Source organism: Tachyglossus aculeatus, chromosome 2, assembly GCF_015852505.1.
Source record: "Tachyglossus aculeatus isolate mTacAcu1 chromosome 2, mTacAcu1.pri, whole genome shotgun sequence".
NCBI lineage: Eukaryota > Metazoa > Chordata > Mammalia > Monotremata > Tachyglossidae > Tachyglossus > Tachyglossus aculeatus.
In genome coordinates, this window is record NC_052067.1 from 48,565,021 (window position 1) to 48,584,567 (window position 19,547).

General features: G+C 54.2%; 1 protein-coding gene across 1 annotated transcript; it reads right to left on the reverse strand.

Annotated features, from left to right (window-relative positions):
- Positions 1-17,794: 17,794 nt before the first annotated feature.
- LOC119941528 (olfactory receptor 14A16-like) lies at positions 17,795-18,751 on the reverse strand (the record flags this gene model as incomplete). The annotated part of the gene is made up of 1 exon (XM_038762021.1): positions 17,795-18,751. A coding segment is annotated over one exon (957 nt), but the record flags the coding sequence as incomplete, so codon positions are not given.
- Positions 18,752-19,547: the final 796 nt, after the last annotated feature.

Consider the following 19,547-nt stretch of genomic DNA (forward strand, 5'->3'; position numbering starts at 1 on the left):
GACCTTTGAGAGTGCTGTTTCCATGGAATGTAGGGGACGGAAGCCAGATTGGAGGGGGTCGAGGAGAGAGTTGGCATTGAGGAATTCGAGGCAGCGCGTGTAGATGACTCGTTCAAGGAGTTGGGAAACGAATGGTAGGAGGGAGATAGGGCAATAACTAGAAGGTGAGGTGGGTTCAAGGGAGAGACCTGGGCATGTTTGAAGGCAGAGGGGAAGGAACCAGTGGAGAGTGAGTGGTTGAAGATGGAAGTTAAGGAGGGGAGAAGGACGGAGCGAGAGATTTCATGAAATGAGAGGGAATGGGGTCAGAAGCACATGTGGCCGGAGTCGCACTTGAGAGGAGGGAGAAGAGCTCCTCAGAGGATACTGCTGGGAAGGATGGGAGAGTAGTGGAGAGTGTTGAGAGCCGGGGGGTTGGAGAAGAGGAGGGAGTGACTTTGGGGAGGTCAGACTTGATGGATTTAATTTTATTAATGAAGTAGGAGGCCAGATCGTTGGGGGTGAGGGAAGGAGGAGGGGGAGGAACCGGGGGCCTAAGAAGGGAATTGAATGTATGGAGAAGCTGACGAGGATGATGGGCATGGGTTTCAATAAGGGAGGAGAAATACTTTTGTCTGGCAGAGGAGAGGGCTGAGTTAAGGCAGGAAAGGATAAACTTGAAGTGAACGAGGTTGGCATGGTATTTAGACTTTCGCCAGCAGCGTTCGGCAGCTCGAGCATAAGAGCGAAGGAGGCTGACAGTGGCAGTGATCCAGGGCTGTGGGTTAGTGGTACGAGAGCGGCGAAGGGAGAGGGGAGCATCTTTGTGCCCAGAAACACTCTGGGCACAGAGAAGCAGCGTGGCTCAGTGGAAAGAACACGGGCTTTGGAGTCATAGGTCAAGGGTTCAAATCCCGGCTCCGTCAATTGTCAGCTGTGTGACTTTGGGCAAGTCACTTAACTTCTCTGTGCCTCAGTTACCTCATCTGTCGTATGGGGATTAAAGACTGTGAGCCCTCCGTGGGACAACCTGATCACTTTGTAAACTCCCCACTGCTTAGAACAGTGACTTGCACATAGTAAGCGCTTAATAAATGCCATTATCATTATTGTTATTATTATTATTATGATAGCGTCACTACCCTCCTTGAAAATCTCCAGTGGTTGCCTATCAACCTTCGAATCAAGCAAAAACTCCTCACTCTAGGATTCAAGGCTCTCCATCACCTCGTCCCCCACTACCACACCTCGCTTATCTCCTTTTACAGCCCAGCCCACACACTCCGCTCCTCTGCCACTAACCTTCTCATTGTGCCTCGTTCTCTCCAGTCGCGCCGTCGACCCCTGGCCCACGTCCTACCTCTGGCCTCGAATGCCCTCCTTCCACACATCCGCCAAACTAGCTCTCTTCCTCCCTTCAAAGCCCTACTGAGAGCTCACCTCCTCCAGGAGGCCTTCCTAGACTGTGCCCCCCTTTTTCTTCTACTCCTCTTCCTCCCCTCCCCATCACCCCTCCTCCCTCCCCCTGCCCTACCCTCTTCCTCTCCCCACAGCACTTGTATATATTTGTACATATTTATTACTCTATTTTATTTGTACATGTTTATTACTCTATTTTATTTGTACATGTTTATTACTCTTATTAATAATGTGCATATAACTATAATTCTATTTATTCTGATGATATTGACACCTGTCTACTTGTTTTGTTTTGTTGTCTTTCTCCCCCTTCTAGACTGTGAGCCCGTTGTTGGGTAGGGACCATCTCTATATGTTGCCGATTTGTACTTCCCAAGCGCTTAGTCCAGTGCTCTGCACACAGTAAGTGCCCAATAAATACGATTGAATGAGTGAATGAGTGAATGAATGAATGAACTACTTGCATTCGCACCTACTCAGTCCACCCGTGTTATCGGATCATTTACTCCTCTCCCCAGGCGTTTCATCTCCATGTCCCCTATAACAGTTTCACCCTTCTCCGGAACTGCCATCCACAAGACTCCCTCTTCCATCGCCTCGGAACGGAAACAATTCAGCCATAAGCCCCTGGACTTGACAAGTGTTATTGTTGATGTTATTGTTACTATTGCATGTTAATTGTTAACTGCTCTCAGTGCTGTCATTTACCTCGCTGAACTCACCATGACCTTTCAATTCCCCTGCTCCTATCTGCCCTTCCCAATCCTTACCTTCCCTTTCCCCTCTCCCACCCAGCTCTTTCCCTCCCTTTGCTCAACCCCCACCCCTCCTCCCTGTCCCCTCCCTAGAATCCCTCTGCACGAGCGCCAACCTTCATCCCGCTCTTCTTGCGCAGTTCCCCGCCGAACCCCAACCTTCCAACCCCTTCCCTCCCCCCCCCGCTTCCCTCATCCTATCCCTGTTCACCTGTCTCAACGCCACCCCTCATCCTCCTCTCCCTGCCCAGGGCCACGCCAACTCATTCTTATTCACACCCTCTTCACCCCCACCCCCTTCCCCCCTCTCCCCTCCCTCCACAGCTGCTCCCAATGTGGCCTATGGAACCCCCGTTCCATTACAGGTAAGCTCCCTTCCTTCCTTGAGCTGTTCCTTTCCAACTCTTTCCTCCTCCTGTCACCCGTCGTCCGGGGACGGGTTCGTTCAGTGATCTGCGAGGCGAGAGAGAGAGAGAGAGAGAGAGAGAGAGAGAGAGAGAGAGAGAGAGAGAGAGAGAGAGAGAGTGAGGAGAGAGAGAGAGAGAGAGAGAGAGAGAGAGAGAGAGAGAGAGAGGGAGGCCGGGGACGGAAAGCCTGAGTTTTATATAAAATTTATTCTGCGAGGTGAATTGAATTTATGTAATTGTTTAGGCATAATGGATTGAACTTCCCTTTTGGGAGGAATATAATCAATTAGCAATATTAGAGCTTCCCTACATGGGAGGAACACAATCATACGTTAATCGCACGTGGGTGAGGTGGCTAGCTCTCACCCATGTGCACTTCCCACTCGGGAAGAATCTACTTACTTTCCCACACCGAAAGAATTCATTCCATTACCCGTGCACATGGTGGGCGGCTAGCTCTCACAATGTGCTCTCCTTACGTGGGAGGAATCCACTCATGATTCCTATCAGCAGCGGGGTACCTGGGTCCCACCCATGAGACACTCACCGTCCCGTGACCCTTGCCTCAGTGTGTTGGTTCTGGTTGTAGAGTGGGCATCTGGCCTTCTGGGCAGAGAGAGAGACACGTGGGTTGCTGATGCTGCTGCAGCAGCTGCTCCTGCTGCTGCGTGTCCTGGTGTTCTGACCCCAAATGTCAGAGGCGACAGGTATTTATTGCCTGTGCCCCTAGGCCATTCCAGCTTCCGGCCTCAGTCTATCCAATCTCTGCCCTCCCCCCTCCTCCATACCTAATTTGATTGGCACGGGGGTGAGGGACACCTTCTGTATTCCCGGCTTGGGCTGTCAATCTAGCAGATTTGGTCGTGGGGGCGGTATCCCACCCTCACTTCCGAGTTCCGCCTCCTGGCTCAGGTGGTCACGAGATAGCCTTTGACCTTGAGATGGCTGGTACCCAAGGGTCACCTCGGGACACCTCCTTGCCCTCACTGAAAATCTGCCTCACCCCAGATGACACGATGTCTTCGGCTGCTCTCTCCAGCGGAGGTCTCTTCTCCCACGCCCCCAGACTCACCGGGAAAGGAGGAGGTGTCGGCTTCCTTAATGCACCCCAATGTAGCTTTTGCACCATCCCTCCTCCCCCTTCCCTTTCCTTCCCCTCCTTTGAAGCCTTTATTATCTACCTCTATCACCCCCTCCAGATTCTTGTAGCCATCATCTACACCCCCCCACCCCAGGTCCCACCTATTTTGACCCTTTTCTCACCTTCCTTCTCTCTTTTTCCATGCCCACTCTGATCCTCAGAGACTTCAACATCCACATGGATGTCCCCGGTGACTCCTCTGCCGCCCGCCTCCTATCACTCCTTGAATCCGTGAACCTCCTGCTCCAACCCCACCTTGTCCACTCACCAAATTGGTCACACCCTCGATCTCATCATCTCTTACCGCTGCACTATCTCCACCCTCACCAATTCTGAAATCTCTCTCTCTGACCATAACCTCCTCACCTGCCTCCTCTCTCTCACTCCTCCCCCCTGTAAATCTGTATTACTCCCCCACAGAGACTTCGGCTCTCTCGATCCCATCCATCTCTCTCAGGGCATCACAACCCACCTTGCCTCCCTATCCACGCTACCCACTTTTGATGACCAGGTTGATACTCTCAATTCCACCCTCTCTTCTCAACTCAACTCACTCCCTCCCCTATCGCTTGGTCGTTCTTGCACCACTAACCCACAGCTCTGGATCACTGCCACTGTCTGCCTCCTTCACTCTTATGCTCGAGCTGCTGACCGCTGCTGGCGAAAATCTAACCACCAGGCCAACTTGTTCACTTTAAGTTTATCCTTTCCTACCTTAACTCTGCCCTCTCCTGTGCCAGGCAAAACTATTTCTCTTCCCTTATTGACACCCATGCCCATCACTCCCGTCAGCTGTTCCGGACATTTAACTCCCTCCTCAGGACCCTGTTCCTCCCCCTTCTCCATCTCTCACCCCCAACCATTTGGCCACCTACTTCATTAGGAAAATTAACATAATCTGTTCTGAGCTCCCCAAAGTCATCCCTCCCCCTTCTCCACCCCCCTACACCACGCTCAACACTCTCCACTACTTTCTCATCCTTCCCAGCAGTATCTTCAGATGAGATCTCCTTCCTCCTCTCGTGCCATCCCATACACCTGTGCTTCGGACCTCATTCCCTCTCACTTTATCAAAACTCTTACCCCTTCCCTCTTCCCCTCCTTAACCTCCCTCTCCGACTGCTCACTCTCCCTTCAAACACGCCCACGTCTCCCTCATCCTAAAAAACACCTCTCTTGACCCTACTGCCCCTTCCAGTTATCCCCCTATCTCCCTCCTACCCTTCCTTTCCAAACTCCTAGAGCTAGTCGTCTAAACTCGCTACCTCGAATTCTTCAACTCCATCTCTCCCCTGGACCCCCTCCAATCTGGCTTCTGTCCCCTCCACTCCACCGAAACTGCCTTCGCAAAGGTCATCGATGACCTCCTCCTTGCCAAGTCCAATGGCTCCTAAGATATCCTAATCCTCCTTGACCTCTCAGCTGCCTTTGACGCTGTCGATCATCCCCTTCTCCTGAACACGTTATCCAACCTTGGCTTCATGGACTCTATCCTCTCTTGGTTCTCCTCTCAATCTCCTTCACAGACTCCTCCTCCCCCTCCCATCCTCTAACTGTAGGGGTTCCTCAAGGGTCAGTTCTTGGTCCCCTTCTGTGCTCCATCTATACTCACTCCCTTGGTGAACTCATTCGTTCCCACGGCTTCAACTATTATCTCTATGCGGATGATACCCAAATGTATTTCTCATGTTCTCTCTCCCTCCAGACTCGAATCTCCTCCTGCCTTCTGGACTTTTCCACCAGGATGTCTGCCCTCCTCTTTAAGCTCAACACGTCCAAGACTGAGCTCCTTATTTTCGCTTCCAAACCCTGTACTCTCCCAGACTATCCCCTCACTGTGGACAGACTACGATCCTTCCCGTCTCACAAGCCCACAACCCTAGTATCACCCTTGACTATGCTCTCTCACTCACCCCACACATCCAATCTGTCACCAAAACCTGCTGGATTCAACAACGCCAGGATCCACCCTTTCCTCTGCATCCAAACCGCTACCTTGCTGGTATAATCTCTCATCCTATCCCGACCACATTAGCGCATCAGCCTCCTCTCTGATCTCCCATCCTCCTGTCTCTCCCCACTTCAGTCTATACTTCACTCTGCTGCTTCACGCTCTGGGCATGTAACCGCCCTCCTCAAAAATCTCCAGTGGTTGCCTATCAACCTTCGCATGAAGCAAATCTCCTCTCTATTGGCTTCAAAGTTCCCCATCACTTGCCCCCTCCTGCCTCACCTCCCTTCTCTCCTTCTACAGCCCTGCCCGCACACTCCACTCTTCAACCACTAACCTCCTCAGTGTGCCTCGTTCTTGCTTATCCCGCCATCGACCCCTGGCCCACGTCCTACCTCTGGCCTGGAATGCCCTCCCTCCTCATATCCGCCAAACTAGCTCTCTTCCCCCCTTCAAGGCCCTACTGAGAGCTCACCTCCTCTAGGAAGCCTTTCCAGACTGAGCCCCCCTTTTCCTCTGCTCCTCTTCTCCTCCCCATCATCCTACTCTCTCCCTCTGCTCCATCCCCTCCACTCCATCCCCCCTCCACGTCCCACAACACTTGTGTATATTTGTACATATTTATTTTTCTATTTATTTTATTAATGACGTGTATATACCTATAATTCTATTTATTTTGATGATATTGATGCCTGTCTCCTTGTTTGTTTGTTTTTGTTGTCTGTCTCCCCATTCTAGACTGTGAGCCCATTATTGCATAGCAATTGTCTATATCTGTTGCCAAACCATACTTTCCAAGCGCTTAGTACAGTGCTCTGCACACAGTAAACGTTCAATAAATATGACCCCAGAGTCTCCGAGCCCCAGGATCCCCTGGCCCCCTCTATCCCCAGGAGCCCAAAAGCACCAGAGCTCCAGAGCCCTAGTAGCCCCTGAGCCCCAAGAGCACCAAGGGCCCAGGGCCCAGAGGCCCAGGATCCCCAGGATCCTAGGAGCCCCCAAGCTCCAGAGTCACAGAGCCCAGGAGTCCAAGTGTCCCAGGAGCCACAAGACCAAATGGTCCCAGAGCCACAGGAGCCCCCAAACCCCAAAGCCCCAGAGCATCAGTAGCCCCAGGAACTCAAGGGACCTAAACCCCAGATTTTCAGGTGCCCTAGAGTCCCAGAAACCCCTGAGCCCAGAGCCCCAGAGTCCCAGTAGCTTCCAAACTTCGAAGCCCCATATCCTCAGGGCCCAGGGAGTCCTGATGCTCAATGAATGCTAGAAGCCCCAGCGACCTAGAACTCCAGAAATCTATGAGGCCCATGTCCCCAGAGCCACAGTATTCAGAGCCCAAGGCCCAGGAGCCTCAGAGCCCCAGGAGCCCCAGAGTCTTAGGAAACCTGGAGTACCAGGAAACCCAGGAGCTACAGAGCACCAGAGCCTCAGAAGTCCAGAACTCCAAGAGCCCCAGGCCTCCAGGAGCCAGAAGGTCCCAGGGCCCCAAGAACCCCAGAGCAACAGGAGCCCTTGATCGCCAGGAGCCCCAAGACTCCAGAGACCCAAAGACCCAGAAGCCGAAGGAGCACCTAAGCCCTAGAGCCCTGAAACTCAAGACATCCGGAGCCCCAGATTCCAGAGCCCCGATTGCCAGGGGTGCAAAAACCCCAGAACCCCAGAGTCCCAGAGTCCAAGGAGCCAAAAGGCTCCAGATTTCCAGACCCCCAGGACACCAGAGCCTCATTGGTCCCAGAGCTCAGAGCCTCAGAGTTCCAGGAATCCCAAAGCCCCAGAGACCCAAATCCCATGAGCCCCAGAGCACCTATACTCCCAAAGCCCCAGGGGTCCAGGTGTCACAGGCCCATAGAGGCTCAGGATCTCTAATAGCCCAGTGTCCTGAGAAGCAGGAGCCCAGAACACCGGAAGTCCTAGAGCTAGAGGTTCCCCAAGGCCGTAAAGACTCAGAAACCGAAGAGCTATAATGCCCCAGAGCCCTAGAGCCCCAGGAGCCCTCTGGCAACAAAAACTCCTGGAGCCCCGGAAACCCTAGAGCCCCAGAGCCCCAGAGTCGCAGGAGCTCTATAGCGCCAGAGTTCCAGATTCCCAGAACTCCAGGAGCACTAGAGTCCCCAAAACTGCAGAAGCCCCAAAATCCCAGAATCTAGGAGTCCAAGAGTCCAGAGGACCAGAGCTCCTCGATTCCCAAGATCCCCAGAGCCCGGGAAGCCCCCGAGTGCCTGGAGTGCCTGAGCCCCAGGTACCTCATATTCCAGAGTCCCAGAGGCCCAGAATCCCAGTAGCCCACAGACCACAGAGCCTCAAATCCCAATAGCCACAGGAGCCTAGCCGCAGGAGCCCTGGACCTCAAAGTATTCGAGGAACCCCAGGACCTCAAAGCTCAAGAGCCCCAGGAAATCCAGAGTCCCAGGAGCCCCTGAATCTAGAGTCCCAGAACTCCAGGAGCCCCATAGCCACAAAGCCACAGAGCCGCAGAGCCCCAGGACCCCAGAGCCTCAGAGCACTAGAGCCTCACATTCCACAGCCAGAGGAGCTGCAGAGCCCAGAGCCCAGAGCCCCTGAGTCCCAGCAGCCCCAAAGTCAATAGCCCCAGAATCCAGAGCCAGAGGAGCTGCAGAGCCCAGAGCCCCTGAGTTCCAGTAGCCCCAAAGGCCCATAGCCCCAGATCCCCAGAGACCCACCCTAGAGTCCGAGAACCCCAAGAACCCCAGAAGCCCCAGAGCCCAAGAGCCCCAGAGCCCCTGATTCCGGAATACCAGAATACCAGAACCCCAGGAGCCCCATAGTCTCAGAAGCACCAAGTCCCAGAATCCAGAGCCCCAGGAGCCTCTAGGCCTCAGAACACTAGAGCAACCCGAGCCCGACAGTCTTATAAACCCCAGAGCTCCAGCAGCCCAGGGACCCAGAGACCTGGACCCCAGGAGTCCTGGAGTCTCAAGACATGCCCCAGATCCCCAGAGCCTCAGAGACCCCAAAGTACCAAACCCTTATGAGCCCCAGAGTCCCAGTGGCCTTAAGGCCCCAGAGTCCAGAACCCCAGAGCCCCAGAATCCCTTAGAACTCAGAGTGCCAGAACTCAGACAGCCCAAAGAAGCCTAGGAGCTTAAGAGGGCCAGAGCCCTAGGAGCCATAGATTCCCATGAACCCCAGGACCCCATAGCCCTAGAGTCACAGTGCCAAAGAGGCCCAGGAATCCTATAGCCCCAGGAGGCCCATAGACACAAGAGCCACATGGCCCCAGAGCCCCTGAGCTTTCAGAACCGCAGAGCCCCTGGAACCCCAGAGTCTCAGATTCTCCAGAGCACCTGAACCCCTGGAGCCCCAGAACCTGAGTACAGAGCCACGGAGCTTCTGGAACCCTAATGCCCTAGAGGCCTAGGAGCCCCAGGAACCCCAGAGCTCCAAAAGCCAGAATGCCCCCAAACCCCAGGGGCCCAGTAGCTCCAGAGCCCCAGGAGTCACAAAGCCCCAGAGCCCCCGAAGTCTAGGAACTCAAAGTACAGAATACCAGAGTGCAGAGTACCAGTACCCAGAGTACAGAGTTCCAGAGCCCTAGGAGCCCCAGGAGCCCCAGAGCCCCAAAAGCCCCAGTGCCCCCAAACCCCAGAGGCCCAGGAACTTCATAGCCCCAGGAGTCACAAAGCCCCACAGCCCCCGAGGTCCAGGAACACAAAGTAGAGAGTACCAGAGTACAGAGTACCAGTACTCAGAGTACAGAGTTCCAGAGCCCCAGGAGTTCCAGCAGCCCCAGAGCCCAAAGCCCTCGATCCCCAGAATCCCAGAAGCCTTGGAGTTCAAAGAACCCCAGGGGCCCCAGAGCTCCAAGGCCCCTGAGCTAGAGGGTCCCAGGAGCCCAAATGAACAAGGATCCCCAAGGCCTCAGATCCCCAGAACCCCAGGAGCTCCAAGGCCCAGGGTCCCAGTACATCAGTGGTGAAAGAGTGAAGATCACCAGAGTCCCATGGGCCCCAAAGTCCCAGAGCCCCAGATCCTCAGAGACCCAGATTCATTCATTCATTCATTCATTCAATCGTATTTATTGAGCGCTTACTGTGTGCACAGCACTGTACTAAGCGCTTGGGAAGTACAAGTTGGCAACATATAGAGACAGTCCCTACCAAACAGCAGGCTCACAGTCTAGAAGGGGGAGACAGAGAACAAAACAAAACAAATTAACAAAATAAAATAAATAGAATAAATATGTACAAGTAAAATAAATAAAGAGTAATAAATATGTAGAAACATATATATAATATATATATATATATATATATATATAAAGGTGCGGGAGGGGAAGGAGGTAAGGTGGGGGGGATAGGGAGGGGGAGGAGGGGGAGAGGAAGGAGGGGGCTCAGTCTGGGAAGGCCTCCTGGAGGAGGTGAGATCTAAGTAGGGCTTTGAAGGGAGGAAGAGAGCTAGCTTGGCGGATGTGCGGAGGGAGGGCATTCCAGGCCAGGGGGAAGACGTGGGCCGGGGGTAGACGGCGGGATAGGCTAGAACGAGGCACAGTGAGGAGGTTAGCGGCAGAGGAGCGGAGTGTGTGGGCTGGGCTGTATAAGGAAAGAAGGGAGGTGAGGTAGGCGGGGGCGAAACCCAGGTTCCCCAAGACCCCAGGGTCCCAGTACATCAGTGGCGAAAGAGTGAAGATCACCAGAGTCCCATGGGCCCCAAAGTCCCAGGGCCCCAGATCCGCAGAACCCCAGAGCTCCAGGTACCCCAAGGCCCTAGAGTCCCAGAGCTCCGGAGTCCAGAGCCTCGGATCCTCAGGAGTCCCAGGTTCCCAGAATCCCAGAGCCCCAGGTTCGTAAGAGCCCCAGGATCACATAGCACTAGAAGCTCCGGAGCTCCAGAACCCCAGAGTCCTAGGGGCCCCAAGTCTCCAGAGTCCCAGAGCCCAGAGTCCCAGAGTACAAAGTGCCCCAAAGTCCCAGAGCTCCAGAACCCCAGAGCCCAGGATTCCTGGACTGCTAAGATTCCCAGGAGACCCGGAGCCAAAAAGTCCCAGAGCCCCACTGTTGTAGCATCCCCAAAGCCCCAATTCTCTATAGACCCTGGAGCCCCAGGGCCCCAGATGCCCGAAGGACCCAGACCCCCAAGATCCACCAGAATCCAGAGCCCCGAAGTTCCAGCTTCCCCAAGGCCCCAGATTCCCAGAACCCAGGAGACCCAGAGGCCCCAGAGCGCAGAGCCCCAGAGTCCCAGAAGCCCTAAAGCCCAAGAGCCCTATTTCCTCAAGAACCCCAGGAACTCCAAAGCCCTAGAGCAAAGGAGGCCAGAAGCTTGAAAGCCTCGGAGGCCCTGAGTCCCAGTAGTTCTGGAGTCCCCCAAACCCTAGAACCCACAGAACCCCAAAGGCCCCAAGCTACCGAGCCCCAGCGAGCCCATAGCCTCAGATTCCAGAGGCCCAGAGCCCCAGGAGCACCAAAGACCCAAGGTCCCTGAGGCCCGGGAGCCCCAGAACCCCAGCAGTGTCAACGACCCCTAGCCTTAGAGCCCCAGGAGCCCCAGAGCCCCAGGAGCCCCAGAGTCACAGACTACAAGAGCCAAGGGACTCTGGAGAGCCAATAACCTCAGAAGCCACAGAGTTCCAGGACCACACAACTCAGATCTGAAGGGTCCGAGAAGCCCCAAAGTCCCAGAGCCCAAATGCCCCAGAGACTAAGGAACCCTGATGTCCCAAGAACAGGAACCACACAGTCCCAGAGGCACAGAAGCCCCAGAGACCCAGAATTCAGAGCTCCAGAACCCCGGGAGACACAGAGCCCCAGGAGCCTCTTAGCGCCAGAGTTCCGGTATCCCAGGGAACCCAGAGCCCCAAGAGCTACAGAGCTGCAGGACCACATGACCCGAATGCCAAGGGTCCAAGGAGCCCCAAAGTCCCAGAGCCCCAGAGCCTAAGGAGCCCTGAAGTCCCCCAAACCCCAGGAACCCCTTTGTCCAGGAGACACAGGAGCCCCAGAGCCCCGGATTCCAGAGCCCTAGAGCCCCAGGAGCCTCTTAGTCTCAGAGCTCCAGGAGCTCCAGAGACCCAGGATCCCTCAGGCGCCAGAGCCCCTGAACCCCAGAGGTAGCCCTGGTAGCCCTGGTGTCCCAAGAACCGCATGAGTCCCAGAGACCCAGGAACCAATGGTGCAAGGAGCCTGAGAGTCCCAAGACTCCCAGGGATCCAGAAACTTCAGAACCCAGAGAACCCCAGAGTCCAAATAGCCCCAAAGCCCCAGAATCCCAGATTCCCAGTGCCCCAGGAGTGACAGAGCCCCAGAGTTCAAGGCCCCAGAGTCTTAGGAGGCCTAAAGCCCCAGATTCCCAAACCCTCTGCACACAGGGAGCCCCAGAGCCCCTGAAGCCCCAGAGCCACTTGTCTGCAGTGTGACCTTAGGGAAGTTAATTCACTTCTTTGGGCCTCAGTTCCCTCGTCTGCAAAACGGGGGTTGATACTGTGAGCCCCACATGGGACAGGGACTGTTTCCAACCCAACTTGCTTGTATCCATCCCAGTGCTTAGTACAGTGGCTAGCACATATTTAAGAGCTTAGCAAATACCATTAACAAACTAAGAGAGTTATGGGGCCCGGGAACCCTGGAATCCCAAGAACCCCAGGAGCCCCTAAGCCCCAGAGTATCATAGACCCAGGAACCCCAGTGCTCCGAAGACACAGAGCCCCAAAGCCCCATGTGCTCCATAACCCCTGAACTGTAGAGCTCCAGAGTCCAGAGCCCCAGGAATCTCAAACGTCCAGAGCCCCAGATCTCCAGAAGTCCCAGAGCCTAGAGCCTCTGAGTCCAAGTAGCCCCATAACCCCATAGCCTTAGATCACCAGTGGCCCAGGTGCCCTGGCCCCGGTGTAGCAGAACCCCAGGATCAGCCCAAATCTCCAGGGTCTGGCTCTCCTACTCTGCCTGGTCCTGACTCTCCAACTCTGTCTGGTCCTGGTCCTCCTCCACCGGCTGGTCCTGGCACTCCTGCTTCTTCCTGGTACTGGCTCTCCTTTTCCACCTGGTACAGGTCATCTTCCTCCACTTCGAATGGCTCTCCTTTTCCTCCTGGTCCTGGCCCTCCTCCTCCACCTGGTCCTGCCCTTCTATCCTGCCTGGTACTGACAGTCCTACTATGCTGTTCCCGGGCCCCTCTTCTCCCCCTGGTCCTGATCCACCTCCTCGACTTGGTCCTGGCTTTCCTCCTCTGCCTGGTCCTGAACCTCCTATTCTGTCTGGTCCTGGTTCTCCTCCACCGGCTGGTCTTGGCACTCTCCTTCACCTGGTACTGGCTCTCCTTTTAATACCTGGTCCTGGCCCTACTACTCTGCCTGGTCCTGACCCTCCTTCTCTGCCTAGTCCTGGTCCTCCAATTCCGCCTGGTACTAACTGTCCTTCTACGTTATTCCTAGCCCTCCTCTTACCCCTGGCCTTAATCCACCTCCTAGGCCTGGTCCTTGCCCCCTTCCTCTGGCTTGTCCTGGCCCACCTCCTCGACCTGGTCCTGGGCCTTCCCATCTACCTAGTCTTGGCCCTCCTCCTTCACCTGGTACTGGCTCTCCTTTTCCGCCTCATCCTGACCCTTCTATTCTGTCAAGTCCTGGTCCTCCTCTACCAGGTGGTCCTTGCACTCCTCCTTCACCTGATACTGGTTCTCCATTTACACCTGGTCCTGATCCCCCTACTCTGCCTGGTCCTGGCCCTCTTCCTCCACCTACCTGTCCCTCCTCCTCCACCTGGTCGTGGCTCTCCTTCTCCACCTGGTCCTGGCCCTCCTACAACACTTGGTCATGACAGTCCTTCTGTGCTGTTCCTGGCCCTCCTTCTCCACCTGGTCTTACCCCTCTCCCCCTGCCATTTCCTGGGCCACATCCACGACCTGGTCCTGACCCTTCTCATCTACATAGTGATAGCCCTCCTTCTTCACCTGATACTGGCTCTCATTTTCCACCTGGACCTGGCCTTCCAGGTCTGCCTGAGCCTGACCCTCCTATTCTGTTCGGTCCTGTCTCACCTCCTCCACCTGCTACTGGCAGTCTTACTATGCTGTTCCTTTCCCTCCTCCTCCCCCTGGTCCTGACCCACCTCCTAGACCTGGTTCTGGCCTCCTCCTCTGCCTTGTCCTGGTCCACTTCCTCGGCCTAGTCCTGGTGCTTCTTGTCTGCCTGGTCGTGGCCCTCCTCCTCCACCAGGTCGTGGCCCTCCTCATTCATTCAATCGTATTTATTGAGCACTTACTGTGTGCAGAGCACTGGATTAAGCGCTTGGGAAGTACAAGTCGGCAACATATAGAGACGGTCCCTACCCAACAACGGGCTTACAGTCTAGAAGGGGAAGACAGAAAATAAAACGAAACAAAACATGTAGATAGGTATCAAAATCGTCCGAACAAATAGAATTAAAGATAAATGCCCATCATTAAGAAAATAAATAGAATAGTAAATATGTACAAGTAAAATAGAGTAATAAATCTGTACAAATATATACAAGTGCTGTGGGGAGAGGAAGGGGGTAGGGCGGGGGGAATTGGGAGGAGGAAAGGGAAAAGGGGGCTCAGTCTGGGAAGGCCTCCTGGAGGAGGTGAGCTCTCCTCCTCCACCTGGTCCTCTTCCTCCACCTAGTCCTGGACCTCCTACGACACATGGTCATGACAGTCCTTCATATCCTGGCCCTTCTCATCTACCAAATCCTGGCCCTCCTCCTTAACCTGGTATTGGCTCTCTTTTTCCACCTGGTCCTGACTCTCGTATTCTTTCTGGTCCTGGTCTTCCTCCACCGGCTGGGCCTGACCCTCCTCCTTCACCTGGTACTGGCCCTTCTTTTACACTACTCCACCTGGTCCTGACCCTCCGACTCGGCCAGTCCTGGCCCTCCTATCCCACCTGGTACTGACAGTCCTACTGCGCGGTTCCTGGCCCTCATCTTCCACCTTTTCCTGGTGCGCCTGGTTCTTGTCTTGGTTCTCGTCTTGGCCCTTCTCGTGCACCTAGTCCTGGCCCTCCTCCTTCACACGGTACTGGCTTTCTTCTACACTTTGTCCTGGACCACCTTTTCTGCCTGGTCATGGCCCTGCTACTGCCTTTGGTCCTGACCCTCATACTCCTGGCCCTTCTCTTCCACTTCGTCTGGCCATCTCCTTCGCTTTGTCCTGGCCCACCTCCTCGACCTGGTCCTGGGATTGCCAGTACCAGATGGGATAGGAGGGCCAGGACAAAGCATGAAAGGACCAGCACCAGGTGGAGAAGGAGGACCACAACAAGTTTTGGAGGAGGAGGGCAAGAACCAGGTGGACAAGAAGGGCCAGAACCAGGCCGGGGAGGTGGGCCAGGACAAGGCAGAGAAGGAGGGCAAGGACCAGGCCTAGGAAGAGGGTCAGGATCAGGGGGAGGAGGAGGGTCAGGACCAGCCGGAAAAGGAGAGCCAGTACCAGGTGAAGGAGGAGGGCCACGACCAGGTAGATGAGAAGGGCCAGGACCAGGTCGGTGTGGGCCAGGACAAGGCAGAGGAGAAGCCAGGACCAAGGGGAGAAGGAGGGGTAGGAATAGCATAGAAGGACTGTCATGTTCAAGCGGGCTAGGAGGTCCAGGACCTAGTGGAGGAGAAGGTCCGGGACCAGGCCGAGGATGTGGGCCAGGATAAGGCAGAGGAGGAGGGCCAAGACCAGGACTAGGAGGAACAGCGTGGTAGGACCGTCAGTACCTGGTGGGGTAGAAGGGCCAGGACCAGGCACAGTAGGAGGGTTAGGACCAGGTGCAGTAGGAGGGCCAGGACCAGGTGATAAAGGAGTGTCAGTACCAGGTGAAGGAGGAGGGCCAGGAGCAGCCGGTGGAGGGAGGCCAGGATGAAATAGAATAAGAGGGTCAGGACCAAGTGGAAAAGAAGAGCCAGTACCACGTGAAGGAGGAGGGCAAGGACTAGGTGGAAGCGAAAGGCCAGGACCAGGCCAAGGAGGTGGGCCTGGACCAGGTGGAGGAGGAAGACCTTGACCAGGTAGAGGACAAGTGCCAAGACGAGGTCGAGGTGAACCAGGACAAGGTGAAGGAGATGGTCAGAACCAGGTGGAGAGGGAGGGCCAGGAACAGCACAGAAGGACCGTCCTGACCAAGCTGTGTAAGAGATCCAGGACCAGGTGGAGGAGAAGGGCCAGGACTAGACGTACAAGAAGGGCCAGGACTAGACGTACAAGAAGGGCCAGGACAAGGCTTACGAGGTGGGTCAGGACCAGAGGGAGGAGGAGGGCCAGGACAAGGTGGAAAACTAGAGGCAGTACTAGGTGAAGGAGGAGGGCCAGGGCCAGGGCCAGGACCAATCAGTGGAGGAGGACCAGGACAAGAAAAAATAGGAGGGTCAGGATTAGGCATAGTAGGAGAGCCAGGACCAGGCAGAAAATCAGAGCCGGTACCACGTGAAAGAGGAGGGCCATGGCCAGGCAGATGAGAAGGGCAACGACTTGCTTAAGGAGATAGGCCAGGACAAGGCAGAGGAGAGGACCAGGATCAGGTAGAGAAGGAGGGCCACAAACAGGTAGAGGAGGAGGGCGAGGACCAGGCAGATGGGAAGGGTCAGGACTAGACAGAGGAGAAGGATCAGGACCAGGTGGAGGGCTTCCTGGAGGACGTGAGCTCTCAGTAGGGCTTTGAAAGGAGCAAGAGAGCTAGTTTGGCGGTTGTGTGGAGGGAGGGCATTCCACGCCAGTGGTAGGACGTGGGCCTGGGGTCACCGGCAAGAAGGGGACAAGGCACATTGAGGAGGTTAGCAGAGTGGAGGAAGAGGGTTGGGCTGTAGAACGAGAGAAGGGAGATGAGGTAGGAGGGGGCAAGGTGATGAATAGCTTTAAAGCAAATAGTGAGGAGTTTTTGCTTCATGCGAAGGTTGATAGGCCACTGGAGATTTTTAAGGAGTGTAGTGACATGCCCAGAGCGTTCCCGTAGAAAGATAACCCTGGCAACAGAGTGAATTATAGACTGAAATGGGGAGAGACAGGAGGATTGGAGATCAGAAAGGAGGGTGATGCAGTAATGCAGTCGGGATAGGATGAGAGATTGTACCAACTAAGTAGGGGTTTGGATGGAGAGGAAAGGGTGGATCTTGACGATGTTGTGAAGGTGAGACCGGCAGATATTGGTGATGGATTTGATGTGTGGGGTGAATGAGAGAGCGGAGTCAAGGATGACACTAAGGTTGCGGGCTTATGAGACGGGAAGGATGGTAAGGCAGCTGAGAGGTCGAGGAGGATTAGGATAATGTAGGAGCCATTGGATCTGGCAAGAGGGAGGTCATTGGTGACCTTTGAGAGGGCAGTTTTGGTTGAGTGGAGGGGACGGAAGCCAGATTGGAGGGTGTCTAGGAGAGAGTAAGAGTTGAGGAATTCGAGGCAGTGAATGTAGATGTATCGTTCTAGGAGTTTGGAAAGGAAAGGTAGGAGGGAGATAGGGCGATAACTGGAATGGACAGTGGGGTCAAGAGTGGGTTTTGGGGGATGGGGAGACGTGGGCATGTTTGAAGTCAGAGGGGAAGAAACCATTAGAGAGTGAGTGGTTGAAGGTGGAAGTTAAGGAGGGGAGGAGGGAAGTGGTGAGCATTTTTGTAAGATGAGAGGGAATGGGGTCCGAAGCACAGGTGGATGGGGTGGCATTTGAGAGGAGGGAGGAGATCTCATCTGAAGATACTGCTGGGAATGATGGGAAACTAAATGAGAAGGGTGAGAGCAGGGGGATGGAGAAGGGGGAGGAGTCAATTTGGGGTGCTCAGACCAGAAGGTGTTAATTTTCCTAATGAAGTAGGTGGCCAGATCGTTGGGGGTGAGGGATGGAGGAGGGCGAGGAACAGGGGGCCTGAGGAGGGAGTTAAATATCCGGAACAGCTGAAGTGGGTGATGGGCACGGGTGTCAATAAGGGAAGAAAAAGAGTTTGCGCTCAGCCTAAATAGGAGAATAGGTATTTCATCCCCATTTTACAGATAAGGAAACAGAAGCACAGAAAGTTTTACTGATTTTTCCAATGTCACACGGCAGGCAGTGGTAGAGCCAGGACCACCATCCAGGTCCTATGACTCCCCGGCCAATGCTCTTTCCACTAGGTCAGCCAGACACTGCTGAGGTAAAACTCTTCTGACGTGAAGACTGGCTAAGTCAGAGGCATAGTCAGGTCGGTGCGTGGAGAAGGAACTATTATCCGATAGATGGTTTCTCCTTTGGGAAAGGTTTTCGCCATAGCAGTCTTCCCATCGCTGCCTTCATGTCCCGATTCCTCAGGCTGTAGATGAGGGGATTAAGAGTAGGGGGCACCACAACATAGAACACAGACACCATGAGGTCCAGTGCAGAGGGAGAGTCTGGTATTGGCTTTAGGTAGGCAGAGATGCCAGACGTGACGAACAGAGTGACGACGACAAGGTGGGGCAGGCAGGTGGAGAAGGCTTTGGAGCGGCCCTCCACCGATGGAATCCTCAGCACGGCTGAGAAGATGCGGGCGTAGGAAACCACGATGAGCACGAAGCAGAAGAAAGCTAAGCAGATGCTGATGGCTAAACTCACGTCTTCTGGGACATGGTCAGTGGAACATGCAAGTCTTAGCAACTGGGCACCATCGCAGAAGAACTGGTGGACAGTGTTGGGGCCACAGAAGGATAGAGAGAAGGTGCTGGCTGTATACACGATGGCATTCAAACAGCTGCTGAACCAAGAGGCAGCCAACATGCGTACACAGGCCCCGTGGGGCATGATGATCTCATAGTGCAGGGGGCAGCAGATGGCGACATAGCGGTCGTGGGACATCACTGTGAGCAGGGCCATCTCTGATCCAGCGAATAACAATATAAGGAATACCTGGGCAGCGCAGCCCAGCAGAGAGATGGAGTTGACATTCGTGAGGGAATTGAAGATGGATTTGGGGACAGTGACGGAGATGTAGCCGAGGTCAATGACGGACAGGTTCTTGAGGAAGAAGTACATGGGGGTGTGGAAGTGCCGGTTAAGGGTGGTGACGGCAATGATGAGGAGATTCCCCAACAGGGCTGCCAGATAGACCAGGAGGAACAGCGCAGTGTGGATAAGCTGCAACTCCCGGACGTCGGAGAATCCCAGGAGTAGGAATTCTGTCACCTTCGTGATGTTAGACATGGTCTGGGAAATGTCATGAGCTGCCTGTGAGAGTGAAGAATGGTGCCAAGTCAACATCCAAAACTGAGCATCTTCTGATTCTGCTATTAGTGTTGGGGGTTTTCTGGAGAAGAGTTATAACCATTCTCAAGAAAATTTATAATCTGATGGGGTGTCAGGAGGCAGGAGTGCATTTTGACCCAGATACAATAGCAAAAAATCATAACTGTGGTATCAGTTAAGCACTTACTATGTGCCAAACACAGTTTTAAGTGCTGGGGTAGAAACAAGATAAACAACACCTCACAGTGTAAGTAGGAGGGAGAACAGTTCTTAATCCCCATTTTACACGTAAGGAAACTGGGGCCCATAGAGTTTAAATGATTTGCTAAAATCACCCAGCAGGCAAGTGGCAGAGTCGGTTTAAAACAGAGGTCCCCTGACTCCCAGCCTTGTGGTTTTCCTATAGGCCATGCAGCTACTGTAGCGATACTGCTACTCACACCAACTTTAAAACCTGTACTAAATCACAAGTAGCCTCTGCTGATTATACTTTCATTTCCCCAATCTTTGGCCTTCTCTTCTGTGTCATGTATACAGCTGAATCAGTACCCAACACTTTGAGAACGTTTTTTTCTCACTCCACCCCCAGACACAAAGCACTTATATCATATCTTTGTTTGCTGCCACTTCCACTACCTGTAATTTATTTTAATGCCTGTCTCCCCAACTAGTATGTTAGCTCCTTTTTTTAAATGGTATTTGTTAAGTGATTACTATGTGCCATACGCTGTTCTAAGCACTGGGGTAGATGCAAGGTAAT